Source organism: Petaurus breviceps, unplaced genomic scaffold (assembly GCF_028583685.1).
Source record: "Petaurus breviceps papuanus isolate PSGF00001 unplaced genomic scaffold, PetGlider_PUasm1.0 171, whole genome shotgun sequence".
NCBI lineage: Eukaryota > Metazoa > Chordata > Mammalia > Diprotodontia > Petauridae > Petaurus > Petaurus breviceps.
The window spans coordinates 26,363,410-26,379,141 of NW_027185754.1; the positions used below are offsets into that span (position 1 = coordinate 26,363,410).

General features: G+C 43.8%; 1 protein-coding gene across 1 annotated transcript in view; it reads left to right on the plus strand.

Annotated features, from left to right (window-relative positions):
• The window catches only part of NR5A1 (nuclear receptor subfamily 5 group A member 1), a 37,719-nt gene that overhangs the window by 19,328 nt on the left and 2,659 nt on the right, over nt 1-15,732 (plus strand). The window contains exon 5 of the mRNA XM_069082836.1: nt 1,580-1,727. Within this exon, the coding sequence (XP_068938937.1) occupies nt 1,580-1,727 (148 nt within the window). The remainder of the gene's footprint in view (nt 1-1,579; nt 1,728-15,732) is intronic.

Here is a 15,732-nt window from a genome sequence, read left to right on the forward strand (position 1 = left end):
GGGAGATGGTGCATACAGAGGGTACCGTAATGTAGTGTGTAGCCTGTAGCGCAGGGGATCACCTTCACTACAGTAGCAAGCTCAATAGGGCTTATTTTCGGGGGAGGGCTTATTTTAGAGGAATCTTACACAGTAAGGGGAGGGCTTATTTTCGGGATAGGTCTTATTTTTGGGGAAACACGGTATTCCCAGGTCTGCCATTAACTCAATGTGTGACTTTGGGTAAGTCAATTCCTCACCTCAGGAACTCATATCTGTTTGCATATCTGTAAATTGAGGATGCAGATCTAAATAGTCTTCAGGGCCCTCCCTCACGTTAGCATTCTCTATTCAGTTCTAACATTCTGTTTTCTAAGAGCTCTTCCCTAATATTTTATGTTCTAATGACCCCTGACAGTCTGTATTCTTTCTGTGGCCTAACATTCTATATTCAAAGGTCCCTTCTAGCTCAAACATTCTGCATTCTTTTAAAAATAGATTTTTATTGAGATCTTTTTTCTCACATCATTTTCATTTCTGAATATCTCTCCCTCTCCTCCTCTACTCTGTGAGCCTTCCCTTATAACAAAGAAAGAAGAGGGGAAAAAAGCAGTTCAGCCAAATCAACCCACATATACTGCCTGACAGCCCACGCCCAGAGTCCACTCAGCTTAGATGTTATAGTTACACGGCATTCTGCTTTGTTTTGTTTGGATCAAACATTCTATATTCTAAGCGCCCTGCCATCTCTAACGTGTTCTCAGGTCCCTTTGAGCCCTAACATTCTATGTCTCAGCTCAAACACTATGTTTTAAGCTTTTTTTCCAGGTCTGTCATTTGATGTTCTAGGGTTTCTTCCAGATTTTTTTTTTAGGACAGCATCTGGATCTCTGATTCCATTAGTGAAGGGAATTCTGGATAAGGAAATGCCCTTTACCATTTCAGAGGACCAGCTGCTCTGTAACTTAGAATCTTAAAGAGTTGCTTAGAAGTCCCAAAAAGCTAATGCCTATTCACACCGCTAGTATGTGTCAGAGGCAGAACCCAAACCCAGATCTCTCTGACTACAAGGCCAAGTTTCTATCCATTATGCACTGCTGTCTCTCACCCCTCTCTCCCAGACTAGAAAACTTCTGAGTGATTTCAAATGAAATCAGTCAATGCATAAATGTGAGGTACAAATTCTCTCTCCCTGCCCTTCCAGCCCTGATGTCTGTGCCCTATCCAGGGACCATAGTTTCTGGGGGCGGTGTTTGTTCATGGGGCGATGTGGGTGTGGAGGGGGGCTGAGACTGGAATTTTCAAATAATTGCAAGGAAAAGAGAATTAGACCCTCTTGATAGGGGTGGTTGTGTCTGTTGTAAATACACATCTTCAGATCACAGATTTAGAGCCAGATGAGACCCTAGTGAGGCTCTAGCCTGGATGTCTTCATTTTGCAGATGAGACCCAAAGGAAGAGCTGACATGCCTATGTTCTCATGGCCAGGTCTCCAGTGCCAAATGCAGAGACCTTTCCATTATATCATATCACCACTGATTGGGGTGAGAGGCGCCAGTGGTTTCCTTCTGATCCTGAGTCCTCCTTCCTCTCACTCCAGGTAGACTTATCCACAGTGGCGGCCCAGGCAGGATCTCTTCTCCACAGCCTGGTGCTTCGGGCCCAGGAGCTTGTACGGCAGCTGCACTCTCTACAGGTCGACAGGCAGGAATTTGTCTGTTTGAAGTTTCTCATCCTCTTCAGCCTTGGTGAGTGTGCAACTGGGTGGGGGGGTGGGTATGGATGGGACCAGGGTACTGCGTGGAGATAGGTGAGGTGAGGTAGCAGATTGAGCAATATGTTAGAAGCCAGAAGACTGAGGTTCTAACTGGAGTTTATTGTGACCACAGATGCATGATAAACTTCTCTGGGCCTCAGTTTCCTCCTCTGTAAAATGAAGGGATTGGACTCGATAATCTCTAAGGTCCCTTCCACCTCTGACTAAGATTTCTTCCAGTTTGAACATTTTGATTTTTGTTCAAACATTCTACATCCTGAAATTCCTTCTAGTGCTAAGATTCTCTTATCTAAATGCTTTCCAGTTCTACTATTTCATGTTTCTATGATATTCGAGAGCTATTCCCTTCCTCCCTGCCCTTACAAGTAGGGGTCATTGTTCACTGGAAGCCTCAGCCATTTGGTTTCTTCTGGAGGATTCAGGCAGGCATCTATCACTCACTGTCAACCCTTCACAATGAGGTCGAGTTGCTTACCTTACATCCACAGCAATTTAGCAAGGATAGCAGATGGTCTCAGCATCAGGCCACACTAAAGACATCTCTCTCTCACCTGCTACACCCCCACCTTCTAAGTGATAGGGGGCTGATCTGATACTTCCAATCATAAGCCTTGGCTGGGGGCCTAATATGGCTCTGCCATATTCCAAAATCCAGTGGGCTAAACGTAATTGCAGAATATCAATGATTCTGGAGGGACTTTGGAGATTTTGCAATGAATGCCTTGATAAGAGTTGAGCAGGGACATTCATTCATCCATTCAACAAATGTTTATTAAGTAACATTTTGCAGAACCCAACACCCAGTACTGGGGAAAATGCAAAATCTAGAGACATGATTTCTGCCTTCATGGAGTTTACCATTGAGCAGGAGAATATGTGAGAATAAGATACAAACCCAGATACCTTGAGTATACACCATTATATGACAAATACACTGAAGTGTTTTAACAAAGTGCTATGAAAGGTTAGCGCCAAATTGGGGATGGGGGCTGAAGCCAAGAAGGCTTCTGGGAGGAGTTGGTGCTGAGTTGTTTTTCAAAGGCTGGGTAGGAAGTCATCTGGAGAAGAGAGGGACAGGGGACAGAGGTAGAGGAAAGCCACCGGGGCAGGCACACATAGACACGTGAAGCATGGGAGTGCTGAGAAGCTGACCTGAACAACTTAGCTGGAAGGAAGAGAAGGCTGGGGGCAGGGGCTCAGGGAAATAGATTTTTTTGCCCTTAAATTGATAAATTCTGTCTTAACACAGCTGACACACATAAACAAACACAACAAACCACAAAGTGAGCTCCCTGAAAAGCAAAACAACACAAAGGGGTGTTTATGACTGATAGTAGCAACTGTCCCCTTTTGTCATTTGCAGTTTGTTTTTTAAAAAAAAAGGCAATGCTGCGTGCTTTAAATTTGACAAGCCCAGGCGGCAACAACGTCACCCATTGTACTCAGCCGAGTTTTGTTTCCATTTCATATTGTCTTCATTTACATAGTTGTAGTCACATGTGAATGTTTTCCCCCCTCAGCTTTGCTCACTTCCTTTGTATCACTCCATTCCAATCTTCCCATATTTCTCTGAATTTTTCATATGTTCCTTTCCCAGCCTCCCATTCCACTTCTCTTTTTTGGGACCCATCCTTTGTGTATCCCAGAGGATATTCAGTGAGGAAATTCTCACTGCCAAAGCAGGTAGTGAGGTATCTACTTAATTTGTAGAATTAAGACAATTGCTCGGGGCAGCTAGGTGGTATAGTGCTTAGGGTGTGGGATTTGGACCCGGAAGACATGAGTTCAAAGCCAGCTCCAGACACTCACCAGTTAAGTCACCCTGGGCAAATCACAAACTCTCAGGCTCTATTTCCCCATCTATAAGATGAGGGTAATAGTAGTATCTACCCCACAAGGATCAAATGAGTTAACATTTATGTAAAATTCTTTGCAAACTTTAAAGCAGTATAAAATGCTGTTATTTTATTATTTTTTTATTAGTGCCTAGGGTCACATCTAGTACATTTTAGACGCAGGACTCTAACCCAGCTCTTCCTGGCTACACAGTTTAGTGATATGCCACCATTTATTATTGCCTTAACCTCATTACATCAACAAATCTCAATTTATTCAACCATTCTTCAGTTGTTGAGCATATAGTTTATCATATTTTTGCTGTTCAAAATAATACTGATATGAATATTTTTGTAAAGACAAGGTTTTTTCTTCCTGTTTGTAACCAGCTTGGAGGTGGTGGTGTACGTACATTTAATTGAGAATGATTAGAAGGGGTATTTATTATGTGAGATTATTTATAATTGGGATTATTGGGTACATTTATAATTGGGGTGATTTGGGGAGTATATAATTGGGGCTGATTTGGATGTATTTATAAGTGGGTGATGATGAGGGGGTGATTGAAGGGGAGTAAAGTGTGTGTGTGTAGGGGGGGCAATGGGGTCCAATCTGTAATTGTGGGGAAGGGGTGTGAATAGATGACCTAGAAAAGGCAGAGATTGTTTTCTAAGGGAAATGGTGAGTTATATTCTTCCTAAAGACCTGTTTCTTGTTTTGACTGACTCCAAGCTCATCCCAAGTGAGAATAAGTGAAGGTGCTAAGGGGGGGTGGCAGATGAGAAATCATGCTAACTTTGGATTCATCAGATGATGAAGGTTCAAATGCCAGTTCTGTTGTTATGTGACCGTGGACAAGTCACTTCTTTCCTCAGTATTTTCGTCTATAAGTTTGGGGTAATACTACCTCTGCTACCTTCCAAATTGGGTTATTGTGAGGATCAAGTGAAATAATGTCAGTGAAGACCATAAGATCACAGATTTAGAGCAGAAAGGAACTTATAGGTCATCAAGTCCATATTTCTCATTTTATAGATAAGGAAGTAGGTTAAGTATCCTGTAAATCATAGCATCAACAATAATGGCTTCATTTATATAATATTTATTTTGCAAAGTTCTATATAAATGTGAGAATATAGTATAATGAAAAGAACACCACATTTGTATTTTGAAGACCTGAGTTGGAATCCCAGTTAAGCTATTTACTAGCTGTTTGCCCTTGGAACCCCTCTGGGCCTTAGTTTCCTCATCTATAAAATGGGGTATTTTGACTAGGCTCCTTCTTATTCTAAATCATGTAATCCTACATTATTATTATAATTGGTCGCATGCCTAGAATTTCCCTAAATTCCAGAAGTGAGCCATATAATTCCCAATCTGAGTGGAATCTCTAGAGAGGACACAAAGGTTAGGGATGGGTGAGACTGACCCCAGGGGAGAGGAGAAGGGGAGTGCCTCCTTCACAAATAATCTCCCCCTTCTCCCCTGTCCTGGAAAAATAAGCACCTTGGCTGGAGGAGGTCTTTGGGCTAGTTTTGGGATACAAGTCTGCTCATCACCCTAGGTACCCACCCTCTTGGGCTCCTGGCCCAGGACCTCTGTGTTTCCATGATTATCTCCCTTCTGACCCAGACTAAATATCCCAGAATCTGAGCAGTGGCAAAGAAAGCTCCTCCTTGCCCCATCCCCCAACTCAAATCCTTTCCATGTCTCACCAATCCTTTTCTCCCTTTCTCTGGGTTTAGAGTTCTGTAACCTGCTTCCCTTCCCCCTCCACCTCCACCTCCACATTTTTCCCCAGACTGATCTGATAACATCTGTTGGAGTCCCATTCTCTTCCTTCCATTCTTCCATATTACCCCATTTCTTACTACTGTAACTAGCTCTCATTCCTATAACACTTTATAATTTATTATTAATTATTTTTAATAGAATTGTCACCATTCCTATAGCACCTCAAGGTTAGAAGAAAAAATGTTCCCCTCACCACAAACTCATGAGGTATTTAGGACAATGTTTATCCCCATTTCATGGATAAAGAAACAGAGGTTTAGAATAGTAAAGTTACATGACTAAGGTCACATGTTCTTGATCAGCTAGTAAATGGATTTAACCACTGGATTTAATTTCCCACTACACTATATATGGATCAGCATTAGGGTCAGCCCATAGGGGACTTCAGAATTGGATCAGTTTGCTTAATTTCCTTAAGAACTCAGGTATTGGGGAGGCCAGGTAGCACAGCGAGTAAGAGCACTGGCTCCAGTAAGGGCACCGGCCCCAGAGTCAGGATAACCTGGGATCAAATTTGGGCTCTGATACTTAGCACCACACCCAGAAATAACTGGCCATGTAACCTTGAGCAAGTTACTTAACCCCAATTGCTTAAAAAAAAAAAAAGAACTCAGGTATCCTTCTATACCACATTTTCCTCTTGTCCATTTTGGGTAAATATTTCAAGTCTGTTCAATTTTGATTTTTGCTCCTAACACACTCCTCCAAGATGGAGCCTTAGAACCTTTCCTCAGAGTGGAAAGAGACCTTAGAACATGATAAGTGAAAAGGGTCTTAGAACAGAGACCTAAGAGAATATTAAGAGAATGGAAATATTAACCCATATAATTTTTTATAGGATCATACCATTTATAGCTTGAAGAGGTCCTATAGGCATCATAGACTAGAAGAGGAAAGACCTTTAGGTCATGGGGAAAGAAGGGAAGGATTTAGGACCATAGAACTAAAAAGCTGGAAGGAATCTCAGTGTCCATTTCTCTCTCACCAACTTATTTTACAAATGAGAAAAACCCAGGGTAGTTTAAGTCCAAGGTCACAAAGGAAGTAAGCATCAAAGGTTGGATTTGAACCTGGGTCCTTTCATTCCAAGAGTCAGCAGCCTATTTTTTTACCTTTTTTTTAACCAAATTTTACCTTTGCTGCCTCCCCTCTCTTTCCTGATATCCCAAGGGTAAAATATCTATCTATCTATCTATCTATCTATCTATCTATCTATCTATCTATCTATCTATCTATCTACATATGTATACATACATACACATATGTATATATGCACACATACAGCTATGTATACACACATCTATAATCTGTATCTCCTATGAAATTCCCCTTAAGCTGGTGATAAAGCCACGACTAGAACCCAGATCTCCTGATTCCTAGCCCAAAACCTTTCTAGCATTCCCCGCTGCCAAACCCTACCTCTCCCTGTTACTCTTCCTCCCCCTGATCAGAACTTAGCAAACTTGATGGGGGGGGGGGGGAGGGTGTCTTCTACCCCTTCTCCTCCTCCCTCAGGGAAGCCGGACTGGGCAGCTTCTGGGTGAGCAGTTTTGGAGGAGGGTCAGAGGCTGACAACTGGGGAGGATGAGCCCTTAGCAAGCAGAACACCTCGGGCTGTAATACCTCTTCCTGCCTCCCCCCTCCCCAACACTCCGCAACAGCACAATCGGAGCTTGCCTTCACGCACTGCACAAGGGACAGCCATTTGGTGTCTAAATAGATTTCTCTCCTGAGCAGGTAAAGAGGCTTAATTAAAATTAGGACCCCTCTTCTCAAAATAGCAATATTTATGGAGACGGCCCAGGGTAGCTTTGTTCTACAGAAGGGCTTAATAGAAGCTTAATGGATTGACCTAACATTCGATTTCATGACTCACATTCAGGGAGCTCGGCGGCAGCAGGCGGGGACCGGGCGGCTTTCAGAGCGCACATTCCCTTAAGCGTTTGCAATTTATCAACAGCTTCTCGCCAACAAAAGGCGTCTTGAATAGCAGGCCCACTTGAGGGTACACACATCATCCCAGAGGCTGGAGATGTGTGAGGGGGGCCATTGTGCCCGACAGCCTTTGCAACTGTTTCCCTGTCTCCCAATGGAGTGAGTCAATGTTATTTGGACAACATTCTTTATTCCTCGGAGGAATGAAAGGATTATTCAAATATTCAATTAAACAGTAAAAAAAAAAAAAAAAGGTTTTTTTTTTTTTCCTTTTCCCCTGAGAACCTCAAGCGAGTTCATCCAGCAGAACTGCCTATTGTCAGCGGCTGCTCGAAGGGGGGGCCTGGGTTTGACATCTATCAATATAAGCTCTTTCTCTGCTGCTGACACCCACTGTCACCCTACACAGATAAAGAGCGGTCCCCAAAGGCAGGAGGGGATTGTGGCAGATGCTCAGCTCCCCCACCCTCCTAGGCATGTCCGGGAGGATGAAGGGAGAGAGAGGAAGAAGATATGAATTGGAAGGGGGTGTGGTTCTGATCTTTTGACCCCTTTGAACCTAAAAAGCAGGGGTTTTCCCCACCCAGGTTTTGGGGTGGGGCTGAAGGTGGCATTTCTAGGAAAGTGGAGCAAGTGGAAGAGGGTTGTATTCAACAGCCAGGAGACCAGGGTGGAAAATCTCAGTTTATTACTAATAGGCATGGCCATAGCCAAGTCACTTCCCTGCTTCATGCTGCTTAGTTTCCTCATTTGTAAAGGTGAAGTTTGGACTTAATGGCCTCTAAGGTTCCTTCCAGCTTTAAATCTACGATCCTACTATTAAGTTAATTTACATCTCTGGGCCTCAGTTTCTCCCACTATAAAATGAGGATAATGCACTCCCTACCTTAAAGGGTTGTGAGGAAGTCATTATGAAAGCGGGGATTATTATTAATATGGTCCTACCAGGCAAAGGGGTGAATGGTGCCCACCTCTTGCTTCTGTTGGCAGACCATTTGATCTATGGGTCTGTGCACCAAAAGCATGGTCTTAGGATGCTATTTCTCCTAGAATAAAGAAGAGTTGGGGTGGGGTGGGGAGGGGATGTGCTCTATGTTTTTAAGTATCCCAAGGGCTGACCTGTGGAAGAAGGGGTAGACTTGTTCTCTTGACCCCCAGAGAGGGCAGAACTAAGACCACTGGGTAGAAGTTATACAGGTCAGAGGTTCAGGCTGAGGCTACGTGAATGACCCTTGGTAGGAATGAGAAGGGGATTCTTACTTCAGGTAAGGATTGGGCTAGACAGTCTCTGGGATCCTCTGTGGCACAACTATTTTCTGTTCTAACATTGAATTCCATCTCTGGTGTTCTTTATTCTATTTTCTAACATTCTTTGGTTTAAGATCCCTTCTAGCTCAGACATTGTTGTTTTTTTCTCTCACAGTCTATGTTCTTTTTATTATTACTATGTTGACTTCCATCAGCAAGTATACGTATTATATAAAAAAGAACAAAAAATCAGGAAAACAAAAGTAAATAGACTATCACAAAACAAAGAGTGATTGTAAATGATTGCACATGTAACTATAAACTACAAACTTGTCTTTTTTTACAGATTTTTTAAAGCCAAAATAATTTTAACAAGGTAGTAACAAAATTGCCCTGTTTGTTCCCATGACTTTTCTGATTCCCATATATTCATCTGGCTTTTGTCGCTGTTATTTTTGTCTTTATTTCTATGGAAGTCATTCTCTGTTCTTCCAGCTTTAATATTGCATTTTCTAATACCCTATCCAGTTGTAATATTCTATAATTTTATATTCTAACGTCACTTCCAGCTTCAATATTCTCTGTTCTCAGGTCCCTTTTAGCTCGTTAGCTCATTGTGTCCTAAGGTTACTTCAAGCTCTGATGATGAAAAGATTCTATGACTTGATGTTCTATTTGAGGCGTTTGGGAGTAGAGTTGAGGTGGCCGTAGAATCTCTGCCTGGCCTCCTTTAAAACCTCTTTGACCATGGATGAAGGAGCCCCCCATTGGAAGGCTTGGCCTGGCTCCTTTCCCTTGCCTCCTGCCCAGCAGGGTGTTTGTTACCTGTCCCCCTTAGCTTTTGTGGTCCTAAGTAGTCCCCACCTGTGCCCTCACCTAACTGGGCAAATAATCTTGGAGGCAAAATAGGTAAGGATTCTGAAGCCATAGGACCTGAGTTCCAGTTCTACTCCTGATATTTACTACCTGTATAAACCTGGGCCAATCATTTTACCTTGTTGTGCCTCAGTTTTCCCCCACTTTGTTTTTTAACAAAATGAAGGACTTGGGGAATTGGCCTTGATGGCCTTTGGGGTCCTTTCCAGCTCATATATATGATACAGTGGTCCCTCTTGGGCTGTCAGCTGGATCTTGTGAAGGAAAGAAAGGATTCCTTAGGGAGTTGGTCTCTCCCAGTAGGGAATGTTTGCACTGGAGAACTGGAAGAGACCTTAGAGCTCATCGGAGAGGGCAGAGCATCCCCTTACTTTAAGTACAAGGAATCTAGTCTCAAAGAGGGGAACTTTGTCTAAACTCTTAGGGCCAGGAAGTGCTGGAGTCTGAACCAAAGTTCACCACTCTTTCTACAGCCCCAACTTTCCCCATCCTTCTTGCATCTTCCCAGGCTTTGTTGCGCCTGTTTGCTCCCCACTTTCTTCAGGGAACAGTAAATTTCTTCCAGATCCTTTAGGTCAGGCTGGTTTCAATGGGCCCTGGGGAGGCACCCCACCTCTGCCATCTCTGGCCCTCTAAGGGCCAACAGCCTTCTCTGACTGTGTGACCTTGAAAGAAAGGAAGAAAACAAAGATTTGTTAAGCAACTCTTATGTGCCCGGCACGTGGCTCAGGGCTTTACAAATATTACCTTATTTGATCCTCTGGGCAACCTTGGGACATAGGTGCTATTATCCCCATTTTACAGCGGAGGAAATTGAGGCAGACAGAAGTTAAGTTGCTTCTGCTGGTTCACATAGCTAGTGAGTGTCTGAGGCCAGATTTGAACTCACATCTTCTTGACTTCAGGCCCTGTGCTCTCTCCACTGTAATACCTACCTCAGGCCAGTCTTTCGAACTCTCTGGACCTCAGGCAGGCACTTGGGACATGCAGAAGATAAGGCTGAAGCTAAAGGGCCTGGGTTTGAATGTGTCCTCTGCTGCTGATTCATTGTATGACCTTGAGCAAGCCACCTTCTTGGGCCTTTGGTATTTCCTGTAAAAATGTAAAATGAGGGAGTGTACTTATGAGTGGCAGCAGAGTAGAAAAAAAACCTGGGCTTCAAACTAGGAGCATGAGGTTTGAATCCTGGTTCTGACATTCACCAGTTAGGTTACCAGGTTTCTCCTTTTGTCAAAGAGTGATCAACCATGCCTTATGGAGTTGGGAGAAACATCCTTTGGAAATTTTCAAGTGTTATAGAAATGTGGGTGATTATCATAAGGGTATCCTTCAATTTAGAATGAGAAGGGACTTTGGAGATCCTTTCACTCAACCTTCTAATTTTACAAATGAGGAAACTGAGGCCCAGGGAAGGGAAGGAACTTACCTAAAGCTGTAAGTAGCAGAGTCAAGAATATTATTAAATAACATTTCTGTGATACCCAATTATTCATGTAATTATATGGTATTTATATTAAAATTGCTCTAATAATTTTTATACCATAAAATTACATATTACACCACTACTTCAAAGCTTGATGATTTTATTGGTGTGGGCATGCCCTCTACCACCTTGGATTGTGACCCCTCTGTTAATTTGGCAGGTGTTCCGAAAGTTTCTATGGCTATGAAATTTCTTATGTTGGTGGCTGGTCATCCCACAGCGGACATACAGCCTGTCACTGATTCCCAATTGGGGTTCTTCCAGTTTTGTGGAACCTGCCACCCAGTTGATCAATCTAGAATCAGTTAAGTACCTCCTAGGTGCCAGGTCCTAGACTTTCCAGGATAGCCACAAGGATCAAATAAGGTAATATTTGTAAAGCCCTGATCCATATGCCAGGTATGTTATAGTTGCTTAATAAATCTGTTTTTTTCCTTTCTTCCAAGGTCACACAGTCAGAGAAGGCTGTTGGTCATTAGAAGGGCCCAGAGTTCGCAGATCTATTCGAGCTGGGGTGTCTCCCCAGAGGGGCATCTCCCCCCAACCTCAGGACTCATAGCAAGTGTGTGTTTGTGTGTGTGTCTGTGTGTGAGCAGAAAAACAAACAAAAATTCAAGGTAATAGGGAGGAGAAACTAGTCCCTAGGGGGATTGGCAAAGGCTTTCCTGTAGGAAGTGGGGTTTGAACTGAGCTTTGGAGGAAACTAGGGATTCTAAGAATCAGAGCTGAAGAAGGAATACATTTCAGGCATGGCCATGGGAAATGGAATCCTGTGCCTGAGGAACAGTAAGGCAAGTTGGGCTGGATTGTAGAGTATGTGGAGGAGATATGGTAATGTGTACTAAGTTTGGAAAGGTAGATTGAGGCCTCAACAGATGAGTTTATATTTGATCCTAGAGGTAATAAGGAGTAATTGGAGTTTAATGAGCAGGGGAGTAACCTGTGTTTTAGAGAAATCACTTCTGCAGCTGTGTGGAGAATGGATCGGAGCAGGCAGACCAATTAGGAGGCAGTCTAGGCAGGGTATGACTTTGAGCCTGAGCTAGGGTAGTGGCTGTGGGAGTAGAAAATAAGGGATAGAAGTAGGAGGTGCCCTCTCAGAGCTTCTGCACTGCTGGTAGAGCCTTCAAAAGCCCAGCTCACCTCCACAACACAGTGAGGCTGTTGGGGGCTATGGAAGAGGAGGAGGTCCTGCCAAGTTTAAAAATCCTCCTCCCCTGAAATCAGACCTTCATGCTAGGCCTAGAATAGACCATGGAAAGAGGAAGAGGAGGAGGGGAAGAGGATGAGGAAGAGGCAGAGGAGAGGAGGATGAAGAAGAAGAGAAGAGGTGAATGAGGAGGAGGAGGAAGAAGCAGAGGAGAAGGAGGAAGAGGAGGAGGAGGAAAAAGAAAAGAAGAGGAGAATGAGGAGGAAGAACAGGAGGATGAAGTAGAGAAGGAGGAGGAAGATGAAGAGAGGAGGAAAAGGAGGAGGAAGAAGAGGAGGAGAGGAGAGGAAGAGAGCCCTGGATAACTCAGTCATTAGATCATTACATATCTGATCTAAAGGTCCAAGTTTCAAGCTCATTTTCACCTGGAAGTCTCTTTCCTTGAGGCACTATGTTAAGGAAGGAAGAGAATTGGATATGTTTAGACTAGTGATTTCATTAGTATAGAAGTTCTCTACATTAATGGGGTGAGGAAATTTCTACCAATGCAGACATGTAGCTGTTTCACAAATAGTAGTCTTAGGGGCGGCCAGGTGGCGCAGTGAGTAAGAGCACCGGCCCTGGCATCGGGAGACCCGAGATCGGTTCTGGTCTCAGATACTTGGCATCTACACAAAATAACTGTCCGTGTAACCTTGAGCAAGTTACTTAACCCCAATTGCTTAAAAAATAGTCTTACAGACTTAGCTGGGGCCATTCAGGGGTTAAGTGACTCCGCCCAAGGTCATATAGTAAATATGTGACCTCTAACACATACCACATCCCTGACTCTGAGGTCAGTTATCTATCCACTAACCAAGCTGAGTAAAATCCCCGTTTTGCTACCTTACTACAGAGAGAATTGTGGTTCAAAGACAGAGTGATTTGCCTTCTTAAGTAGCAAGTGACCTGAAACCTGGACCCATGTGTTCTGACCCTAACTTGAGCCCCCAGGTTACCTGGGGAGGAGGGTAACATTTGGCTTCTGGAAATACAGAAGAAGCACTGAAAAGTCTCTTTGAGCTGCTTAGGTGGATGGAGAAGGTAAATTGAGTTTTACTAAACCCACGTAATATGAAGGTTATTGGAGTGGACTTGGAGAGACCTGAAAGCAATAGGTCCTGTATCTGGGGTGGAGGTCTTGTAGGAAGGATCATTGGACTTATAGTTAAAAGGTCTGGGTTCGAGTTCTGACTCTCCATTTACTAGCTATGTGACAGCTAGCAAATCCTTTCATATCTTTGAGCCTGCTAAAGAGGAAGACATCCCTGCCCTATTACCTCATAGAGCCATGTGTGTGAAGCTCTTGGGAAATATAAAAGGACTATTACTACTAACTTACTAAATTATACATACACATTCCTCCACTGATATCCACCCTCCATGCCTCATGGTGGCCCAGAGATGACTGGGTTCTCAAAGGGTTCTCTGCTGGCACAAGATGAGCTCTGGCAGGTTCCAGAAGGCCAAGAAAGCTTCAAGTCCACACTAGCAGTGTCTAAGGATCAGCCTTGGCCAGGGAAGGGGTTATCTTTGCCAGTGGAGCTCATGAAGTTGCCCTACAAAGGCCCTGCAGGAGGAAGCCCACAAATCAATGAGATGCATAGAATCGTCACTCTGGAGATGTAAGGGATCTCAGAGGGCACTGGAGCCCAACTCCATCATTTTACAATGAGGAAGCTGAGATTCAGTAATAGTAAGTGACTGGCCCAAGGTCATGCAGACCTAGGATATAAATTCAGGGCTGACTCTCATTCAAGCTCTGAGTTCACTGCTACTGCCTTCAGCTCCTCATTTTTTTTTTCAAGCAATCGGGGTTAAGTAACTTGCTCAAGGTTACACGGCCAGTTATTCTTTCTGGGTGTGGTGCTGAGTATCTGAGCCTGGATTTGATCCAGGTCATCCTGACACTGGAGCCGGTGCTCTTACTCGCTGAGCCACTTGGCCGCCCCTAAGCAATTGGGGTTAAGTAACTTGCTCAAGGTTACACGGCCAGGTGTTTCTGGGTGAGTGCTAAGTGTCTGAGCCCAGGATTCGATCTCCAGGTCTTCTCAACACTGGAGCCGGTGCTCTTACTCGCTGTGCTACCTGGCCGCCCCAACTCCTCATTTTACTGACTGGGACACTTCAGCATGGAGGGGAATTGACTTGCTCAGGGTCATGCAGTGAGCAGACGAACTTAGGTCTTCAGGCTTATTCTGGTGTTCTTTCCACAATATCATACCTCCATGAAACACTGAATTCTATAAATTAATAATGTTTACTCCCATTTATGGAGAGTTCTGAAATCCCCAAATACCATTCCTTACACTTAGCTTTTTGTTGTTATTCAGACTTTTAAAACTGTGTCTGACTCTTCATGACTCCGTTTGCTTTTTTGGTGGGGGGCAGAGATATTGGAATAGTTCGAAGTTTCCTTCTTCAGTTCATTTTACAGATGAGGAAAATGAGGCAAAGAGGGTGAAGTGACTTACCCAGGGTCACACAGCTAGTAAGTATCTGAGGTTGGATTTGAACTCAGGACATTAAGTCTTGCTGACTCCACGCCCAGCACTCGATCCACTCCTCCCCCTAGCTCTCTTTATGCTTAATCTAGGTTAATTACTACTGTGGAAATATGTTTATGTTATTGTACATGTATGGCCTATATCAGAATGTACGCCATCTTGGGGAAGTGGGAGGGGAAGGAGGGGGAGGAAATTTAAAACTCAAAATCTTATAAAAGTGAATGTTGAAAACTAAAACTAAATAAATCAACATTTAAAAAATTCTAGGTTACGTAGTTAGTGTCAGAACAGGGATCCAGACCTAGATCCCTTGGCTCAAATCCTATCGTTTTACAGAGAAGAAAACTGAAGACTTAGGAGGTTATTGTGCCCAATCCCATTTTTATTTTTAAAATTTTATTACTAAATCTTACATAAGGTTAATGATTATTTAATTTTTTAGATGAATTTTAACTCAATAACACAAAATCATAAGCAATTTCTTAGGGTGGGAGGGGGCCTCAGTGCCCTGAGCTGCTGGTTAATGCTGTGAGGGCCTCCTTTCTTGCATGGGTGGGGTTGGGCCCTAGGGCTAAGCTAGAGGCTCTGTGTGTGTGTGTGTGTGTGTGTGTGTGTGTGAGCCTGCAGTGCTTGTGCTCATGGGGAGGGAGTGATACAGGGATCAGCATCTGTGGGCACCTTAGCCTCCGGTTTCTTGGGCTCAAATTTCCCTAAAAGCTGTTGGGGACAACAAAGGCCTTAGGCAGGCACTGTAGGCGGGCAGGGGGATCAAGGTTTCCATGATCATTGAGCTCTCTGGGCCTCTTCAGCGCACCTGAGTGTTAGAAGGATTAGAGTTGACGCTTTTCATGAGGGGCAGAGACCAGGCTGATTCCACCTGGGAGGCTCAGATACCACACGCTCTCCCTTTCCCTCCTCTCCCACCCCTCAGCTCTAGCAGGAGGGATGTAAACATACAATTAGAGATGAAACCGACCCCAATCATAGGCTCTAGAGTTGGAAAGATCTTAGAACATAAAATGTTGGCACTGGAAGGAATCTTAGGACATAAAATGTTGACACTGGAAGGAATCCTAGGACATAGAATGTTGGCCCTGGAAGGAGTCCT